We start from the raw sequence: 9,414 nt of genomic DNA on the forward strand, positions 1-9,414 counted from the left end.
GGATTATCATAAAGGCCTTCATCCCTTTTGTCTTCACGTTGGGTGGGCTGAGGAAGAGGAGGAAGAGGAGGAGTTGGTGTTGCTGTCTCAGGGTGGCAGAGGTGGAAGACGTGGAGAGGTGGAAGAGGGGGCAAGAGAGGCAGGCACCCTCAGTGTAGTTTTACAGAAATCATAATTTCCGTTTGACAGTTTTGCTTTTTTATTTCTCTAAAAATGTTTCTATACAGTAGCAATCCTTCCTCCATCTTTTGCTTTAGTTTCAGTTCCTGTATAATAGAAAGGTTTATGTCCTAAAAGAAGTCAAAAGCAGTCTTAAATAATTGGAGCCCTTCTGCCAGATTGTCTAATGTCAATTTGTCTTCTGGCGCTGTTTCTTCTACATCTTCATCCTCATCATCTGGCACTGGTTCAGAAGCACTCATCTCCGTCAAATCATCTTCTGTTAACTCCTCTGTTGTGGTGTTTATTAGCTCTTTTTTTTTTTTAACATCTTTATTGGAGTATAATTGGTTTACAATGGTGTGTTAGTTCTGCTTTATAAAAAAGTGAATCAGTTATACATATACATATGTCCCCATATCTCTTCCCTCTTGCATCTCCCTCCCTCCCACCCTCCCTACCCCACCCCTCTAGGTGGTCACAAAGCACTGAGCTGATCTCTCTGTGCTATGCAGCTGCTTCCCACTAGCTATCTATTTTATGTTTGGTAGTGTATATATGTCCATGCCACCTCTCACTTTGTCCCAGCTTACCCTTCCCCCTCCCCATATCCTCAAGTCCATTCTCTAATAGGTCTGCATCTTTATTCCCATCTTGCCCCTAGGTTCTTCTGACCATTGTTTTTTTTTTTCTTTCTTTTTTTTTAGATTCCATATATATGTCTTGGCATACGGTATTTGTTTTTCTCTTTCTGACTTACTTCACTCTGTATGACAGTCTCTAGGTCCATCCACCTCACTACAAATAACTCAGTTTCGTTCCTTTTTATGGCTGAGTAATATTCCATTGTATATATGTGCCACATCTTCTTTATCCATTCATCTGTTGATGGACACTTAGGTCGCTGCTATGTCCTGGCTATTGTAAATAGAGCTGCAATGAACATTGTGGTACATGACTCTTTTTGAATTATGGTTTTCTCAGGGTATATGCCCAGTAGTGGGATTGCTGGGTCATATGGTAGTTCTAGTTTTAGTTTTTTAAGGAACCTCCATACTGTTCTCCATAGTGGCTGTATCAATTTACATTCCCACCAACAGTGCAAGAGGGTTCCCTTTTCTCCACACCCTGTCCAGCATTTAATGTTTGTAGATTTTTTGATGATGGCCATTCTGATCGGTGTGAGATGATATCTCATTGTAGTTTTGATTTGCATTTCTCTAATGATTAGTGATGTTGAGCATCCTTTCATGTGTTTGTTGGCAATCTGTATATCTTCTTTGGAGAAATGTCTATTTAGGTCTTCTGCCCATTTTTGGATTGGGTTGTTTGTTTTTTTAATATTGAGCTGCATGAGTTGCTTGTATGTTTTGGAGATTAATCCTTTGTCAGTTGCTTCATTTGCAAATATTTTCTCCCATTCTGAGGGTTGTCTTTTCGTCTTGTTTATGGTTTCCTTTGCTGTGCAAAAGCTTTGAAGTTTCATTAGGTCCCATTTGTTTATTTTTGTTTTTATTTCCATTTCTCTAGGAGGTGGGTCAAAAAGGATCTTGTTGTGATTTATGTCATAGAGTGTTCTGCCTATGATTTCCTCTAAGACTTTGATGGTGTCCGGCCTTACATTTAGGTCTTTAATCCATTTTGAGTTTATTTTTGTGTATGGTGTTAGAGAGTGTTCTAATTACACTCTTTTACATGTAGTGGTCCTGTTTTCCCTGCACCATTTATTGAAGAGGCTGTCTTTTCTCCACTGTATATTCCTGCCTCCTTTATCAAAAATAAGGTGACCATATGTGCGTGGGTTTATCTCTGGGCTTTCTCGCCTGTTCCATTGATCTATATTTCTGTTTTTGTGCCAGTACCATACTTCCTTGATTACTGTAGCTTTGTAGTAGAGTCTGAAGTCAGGGAGCCTGATTCCTCCAGCTCCTTTTTCCTTTCTCAAGATTGCTTTGGCTATTCGGGGTCTTTTGTGTTTCCATACAAATTGTGAAATTTTTTGTTCTAGTTCTGTGAAAAATGCCAGTGGTAGTTTGATAGGGGTTGCATTGAATCTGTAGATTGCTTTGGGTAGTAGAGTCATTTTCACAATGTTGATTCTTCCAATCCAAGAGCATGGTATATTTCTCCATCTATTTGTATCATCTTTAATTTATTTCATCAGTGTCTTACAATTTTCTGCCTACAGGTCTTTTGTCTCCTTAGGTAGGTTTATTCCTAGATATTTTATTCTTTTTGTTGCAATGGTAAATGAGAGTGTTTTCTTAATTTCACTTTCAGATTTTTCATCATTAGTGTATAGGAATGCAAGAGATTTCTGTGCATTAATTTTGTATCCTGCTACTTTACCAAATTCATTGATCACTTCTAGTAGTTTTCTGGTAGCATCTTTAGGATTCTCTATGTATAGTATCATGTCATCTGCAAACAGTGACAGCTTTACTTCTTCTTTTCCAATTTGGATTCCTTTTATTTCTTTTTCTTCTCTGATTGCTATGGCTAAAACGTCCAAAACTATGTTGAATAATAGTGGTAAGAGTGGGCAACCTTGTCTTGTTCCTGCTCTTAGTGGATATGGTTTCAGTTTTTCAGCATTGAGGATGATGTTGGTTGTAGGTTTGTCATATATGACCTTTATTATGTTGAGGAAAGTTCCCTCTATGCCTGCTTTCTGGAGGGTTTTTATCATAAATGGGGGTTGAGTTTTGTTGAAAGCTTTCTCTGCATCTATTGAGATGATCATATGGCTTTTCTCTTTCAATTATTAGCTCTTGAATTTCTCCAAGATCCATATCTTTTTTTTTAATGTGTGTTTCCCATGTTTATTTATTTATTATTTTTTAAACATCTTTATTGGAGTATAATTGCTTTACAATGTTGTGTTAGTTTCTGCTGTATAACTAAGTGAATCAGCTATACATATACACATATCCCCATATCCCCTCCCTCTTGCATCTCCCTCCCACCCTCCCTATTCCACCTCTCTAGGTGGTCACAAAGCACTGAGCTGATCTCCCTGAGCTATGCGGCTGCTTCCCACTAGCTATCTATTTTACATTTGGTAGTGTATATATGTCCATGCCACTTTCTCACTTTGTCGCAGCTTACCCTTCCCTCTCCCCGTGTCCTCAAGTCCATTCTCTACAAGATCCATATCTTGAAACACTTTACCCACCTCACCACCTTTTCTTCCATATCCTCAATATCTTTCATGATTTTTTTGGTTGGCTCTGTTGTAAATCACGTGAAGTCATGCATGACATCTGGACAGAGTTTTCTCCAGCAGGAGTTTACTATTTCAGGCTTGATGGCTTTCACAGCTTTTTCTATAACAATGATGGCATCTTCAATGGTGTAATCCTTTCAGACTTTCATAATGCTCTGTCTGTCGACATTCTCTTCCATAGCATTGACAATCCGTTCCATAGGGTATCACATATAATGAGCCTTTAAAGATCCATATGCCCCCTAATCAGGGGGCTGAATTAGAGATGTTGTGTTCAGGGAGCAAGTAGATACCTTTGGTGTTTAACTCATGGGGTTCTGGGTGGCCAGGGACACTGTCCAATATAAAAAAAAAAAAAGTTTAAGGCAGACCCTTACTGGCAAGGTACTTCCTGACTTTAGGGACAAAGCATCAACTGAACCAGTCCAGAAAAAAAGAGGGTACTTGTCTAGTCATTCTTGCTGTACAACCAAAAGATTGGCAGCTAGAGTTTATCTCTTCCCTTTAAGACTTGGGGGTGAGTAGTTTTATAGCTAAGGACAGTCCTGATCATAAACCTGAATGCATTTGCACAAAACAGTAGGGTGAGCCTATCCATTCCTGCCTTAAATCCTGGTGCTTGCTTCTCTTCCTTACTAATAAATATCCTTTGCGGCATTTTTTCCCCAGAATAAGGCACTTTTATCTGCTTTAAAAACTGGTTCAGGCAAACATCCTCTCCTCAGTGATTTTCTTAATGGCATTTGGGAACTCATCTGCTGCCTCTTGGTCAGCAGAAGCTGCTTCCCCTGTTATCTTGACACTTTTTAAGCCAAACCTCTTTCTAAAATTATCAAACCATCCTTTGCTGGCATCAAATTCTCCAGTTTTAGATCATCCACCTTCCTTTTGCTTTAAGTTGTTGTGTAATGACTTCACTTTTTCTCAAATCATATCAGAGTCTATAAGATATGGCTTTCTTATAGCAATCCTACACCCAATAAAAGCTGCATTTTTAATACGAGATAAAGTATTTCACAAAAGTGCAAGGTTTTCATGCCTGCTGGCATAGCTACTGCAACAGCTTCACAAATTTCTTTTTCTTTTTTTATAGTAGTCCTTACACTGGATTCATTCATCTTAAAATGGCAGGCAGTCATAGCTACAGACCTCAATCTTCAGTACATACCAAGCAATTCAACTTTTTCTTGTAACGTCATGACTATTCTCTGCTTCTTAGGAGCACTTCTGGCATCACTAGTGGCATTTCGTAGGAGTCCCATGGTGTTATTTAAGTTATTCAAGGTATTGCACTAAACATGATGAAAAATACATGAGAACTGGGAAAGATCACTTTTTATTGTGGTACCCAGTTCACTGGAGAGACTAACTGCTCACGCGGAGATGATTAGTATCACATGGTGTTTTTAAGTGGATACTCACAGCATTTGAGCTCAACACAACAGCAACAGGAGGTGGCTACAAAATTATTACAGTAGTACAGTATGTACTACAACCAATTTCCTGTAGTTATGATTTAATACTGCATCTTTATGTTTTTTATATTTCTCTCAACTGAGAATGGTGCCAAGTATGGTCTGTAAGTGTGTGCCTCAGTTTTGATAAATTTTAACTTTTTATAATAGATTTGTGTATATTTTATGGTAGTAAATGATAAAATAGAGTAGTATCTACATACATTTTATGTATTCATGACATACCTAACTTTTTCTTAATTTTTTCAATATTTCTAGGCTACATAGTTTGTCTGCAAGTTTTTTGTTGCAAATATCAAACAAATTTCTAATACATTTATTGAACAAAAAATTCGTGCATAAGTGGATCTGCATAGTTTAAACCTGTGTTGTTCAAGGTTCAACTCTATAGTCATATACTACAGTACTGGGGTTAGGGCTTCAAAATATGAGTTTTGCAAAACATAATTCAGCCCATAACACTTTCCTTTTCTTGTCTATTTCATTAGCTAAGACTTACAGCTGGATGTTGAAAAAGTTTTGTAGTGGGGACTTCCTTGCCTTGTTCCTAATCTTAGCAAGAAAGCTTCTGGTTTCTCACCGTTAAATATGATCTTAGCTCTAGGTTTTTGGTAGATGTTACTTTTCAAGTTAAGGAAATTCCCTTCTATTTGTAGTTTGCTAAGAGCTCCTTTACTTTTTATGTGTTTGTACCATCACCACACACATCATTCAAGTTAAAAAAGATGAGACACACCTCCTTTGGTACATTCCCCTCATACTAATCAGTTATTATGTTCTGTGTATTTCACCTGTCATTTTTAAATAAGCCTTTTAAAATTTACATTGGCATACTTCAAGCCCCATCAATAATATAAAGTGATACAGCAGTTTCCCTGACTCCAATCTTATGTCCTTTAAATATATTTTCCATATAACCCTAAGAAGACTTTCCCTGATCACCAACACCCACTCTCAGGCACCCCACCTTGCAATCTCTATGTTTATTGTTCGCATACAATAAACAATAAAATAAAATCTCCGGATTTTAATTGTCTGTCCAAGGATCTGATTCCCACATTAAATCGTAGATTCCCTAAAGAATAAGGTTATTTATACCTGAGCCTACCACAAGACCAGAACATATTACACAGAGAGTAAATAAAATTAATCGAATAAGTGAAGATACAGAGACATAGTAAATTTTGGGTCACAGTCTATTTTGATGAATGCCTGACTTCTATACTTTTATTAAATATTCCTTAAATAATTAATATAGGAAAGAATTATGAAGATCCATTTGAGGGAATGATTGCTCAAAAATGTTTGTATATCTCTGTCCCCCACTTTGGTTCTTTATATTAGGATCCAGCAACAAGCAGGGCCTCAGACACACTCAATATACAATTTCCCAAGTTAATGCCTATAATGAAGATTATTTATTGTTTGTTTCTTCTTATTACTTCTTCTTGATAGAACATGTATAAAATAGTGAAAATTCAACAATGATTGTAAAAAAATGAGTCAACAGAAACCTCAGTTAAATAGAGTTGGAAGCTCAGAGAGAGGGGAGCTCTCACGCCCAACAACAAAAACAGAGCCCAGCAGGAAGGACAGAGACTCCTCTTCCTTCCTGTCAAGGACCCAGCCAATGAAAAGCCAGGGACCCTTTGTTCACTATAGCACCCAATCTTTCTTTTTCCTTCTTTAAAAGAGTTCTCCTTCCCTTGCCATTCAGGGACTTACATGTGTCTTGCCATGGTTGCAGACCCTGAATTGCGGTTCTCTGCTGCTCCCCAGTAAACCCATGTTTGCTGGAGAAATACCTGGCAGTCTGTTTGTTTCAGGGGAACATTTCAGTGGCCCATACAGGGACCAGAGAAGACTCCCGACAGTTCTGGGACTGGTGAGCAAACAGGTGCAGTACCCTCATTTGAGCCCATTGTTGCTTACTGTTTTTCTCACCTACCCTGGAGTTTGAAGGTGTGGCTTTCTCCTGGATCTGAGCTTGCACCCTCTTTGCATTTGAAGATCTCCAGGCTTTATCTGGGATCTATTTAAAGGTTTTGTCTTTCTGGTTAAGGCGTTGTTCTTTAGGTTAGTACTCGTTTGGCACTTTGGTAAGATTTGAGATCAGACTGTTCCACTGAAAGTGACTAGCCTTCAGCCTATTCCCTGCAGAACGGGGGCTGCTTCTCCTAAGGTGGCTAGTCTTCAACCCATTCTTTCAGGAACAGGGCTTTTCTTCTCTAAAATGATGCTGCGTTTTTCATCCTTTAATCTATTCCTTTGGAAGGGCTACACAAGAAGAAGATTCCTCTTCTTCCCTGGCAAAGACTCAGCCAATGAAAAGCCAGGGATTCTGTTCTCTTTAGCCTTCCCAACTTCCTCTTCCCTCTATAAATCTGTTTTCCTTCCCTTGACGTGCAGGGACTTGTGTGTGGCTCACCATGATTACAGACTACAAATTGCAATTCTCTGCTGATCCCAAATAAACCCACCTTTGCTAGAGAAATATTTGGCAGTCTTTTTGTTTCAGGTCAACGCCATTTAATATGCTAGAGAAACTAGTAATAAAATTGAGAAATATTTTACTTTAAAAAATAAGTTGAACACTTTTGTCAATGACCAAAATGTGCAAGCAAAGGAGCAATTCCAGAGACTAACATCAGACAAAATAATTGCTTAAATGCTATAATAATATATAAAAATGGTGTTCAGCAGTATGCCATAAAAATAAATAGAAATCAATTCCGTGAAATAAAATGTTATTTGAGATCAGTGTGAAAATTCACCTTGAAAAATGCTTCTCTAATGTCCAGAACATCTCCAATATCCAGGACATTTAGGATTGACAATGTCTCAGATGGAAAAACAAAGTAATATATGGGAAGGATACATTACCTTAAAAAGCTTTCAATAATATTTTTATGATACTCGGGAGAATAAATTTCATTGATGACCAGGAGTACAAAATAAACAGCCACAACATCATTAGTGGAAGAGAAAGAATAATCACAGAACAGTACTTTTCTTCTCCAAAAGTTTGTTTAGAGCCTCTTTGACATCTTTGTTTCTCAAAGAGTAAATCAAAGGATTCAACATGGGAGTGACTAGGGTGTAACATAATGAGGCCACTTTACTCAGCTCAGGATATCTGTCAGGAGTGAGATACATAAAAAATACAGCACCATACAGTACACCCACGACTCCCAGGTGAGAGCTGCAGGTGGAGAAGGCTTTCTTACGTCCCTCAGTGGAGGGTATCTTTAGAACTGTGGACACGATATACAAATAAGAAACAATAATAACTATGATGGTAGGCAAGATAATGATGCCAGATAAGGAGAAAGAAACCATTTTATGGATGAAAAGGTCAGAACAAGATAGTCTCTCAAGTGGGCGAGTATCACAGTAAAAGTGGTCAATGGCCCGAGAAGCACAAAAGGATAAAGTAAATGTCATGCTGGTCTGAAGAATTGAGCTGATGCAGCCACAAAAATAGGAACCAACCACCAACTGAGCACAGAGACGTGTTGACATGTGGACAGAGTAGAGGAGTGGGCTGCAGATGGCAATGAAGCGGTCATAAGCCATGGCTGCCAGGAGAAATCCCTCAGTCACAATGAAGAGGGCAAAGAGAAAGAGCTGGGTCACACAGCCTGCGAAGGAGATGGACTTGCTCTCAGACCAGAAGTTGATCATCGCCTTGGGTACAATAACAGATGAACAGAAGAGATCAATGAAGGAGAGGTTGCCCAGGAAGAAATACATTGGTGTGTTCAGCCGGGGATCGGTCATAATGATGACCATCATGCCAACATTCCCTAGAAGGATCATGGCATAGACAAGCAGAAATAGCAGGAAGAGGAGAATGTGGAGCTCTGGGCGGACCCTGAAGCCTACAAGGATGAAGTCAATCACTTCTGAGCGATTGCTTGTTCCCCTGTCAGCCATGCCAGAAACCTGCTGAGAGGCACAAGGCAAAATAAACAAATTAACTCTTGGCTTTCATCCTAGCTACAAATAATCTCTTACAGTATTAGTATTCACAAAGCTATTCTAAAATCATTATTTATTTTAACCTTAAAAATTGCAGTGACTTAAATTTAAGCCAACTGCAACGGATGAGGAACCAAAAGGTTAGTTTTATGTCCTAATTCATACAAGTGGTGGAATTAGAGCTTTTTCCTCTGAGTCTAATGCCATGCCTTTTCATCCAAATACCTTTCACATTTGCAAGTATCACTTCTGTATATATTTCCAATTTGTGATTTATGCAATAAATTTAATGTCATGAAACGGTGATTGGGAGAGAGCACAAATATTTCAATAAATGACATTTTTAAGCAATTTTGGTGTCTGGGTTTAGAGATATTAGGGGCTTCAGCTGTCTAGTTTAGGAAAACTTAGCTTGGAGGGCTTAAGTACCAGCAGATACAAAGAAAGTGACTGAATTTTAAGACTACTTAAAAGGTGCAATTACTTTTTGTGGGTAATGGAAACTTTCGATTCCGATGTAAGTTATATACTTACAAAGAAAAAGTTGTGCACAGCCAAGCACAAAAATTATTA

The 9,414-nt window shown here is 38.3% G+C and overlaps 1 protein-coding gene across 1 annotated transcript; it reads right to left on the reverse strand.

Annotated features, from left to right (window-relative positions):
- Positions 1-7,854: 7,854 nt before the first annotated feature.
- Positions 7,855-8,853, reverse strand: LOC103012507 (olfactory receptor 9K2). The gene has a single exon (XM_028165893.2). It carries the CDS (start codon positions 8,794-8,796, stop codon positions 7,855-7,857), a length of 942 nt encoding a protein of 313 aa, XP_028021694.2. The 5' UTR covers positions 8,797-8,853.
- Positions 8,854-9,414: the final 561 nt, after the last annotated feature.

This window comes from Balaenoptera acutorostrata, chromosome 11 (assembly GCF_949987535.1).
Source record: "Balaenoptera acutorostrata chromosome 11, mBalAcu1.1, whole genome shotgun sequence".
Classification (NCBI taxonomy): Eukaryota; Metazoa; Chordata; class Mammalia; order Artiodactyla; family Balaenopteridae; genus Balaenoptera; species Balaenoptera acutorostrata.

What these genes read in the sequence shown, in the direction of transcription:
- LOC103012507 (XM_028165893.2), bottom strand. Translation starts at nt 8,796, where the DNA reads ATGGCTGACAGGGGAACAAGCAATCGCTCAGAAGTGATTGACTTCATC.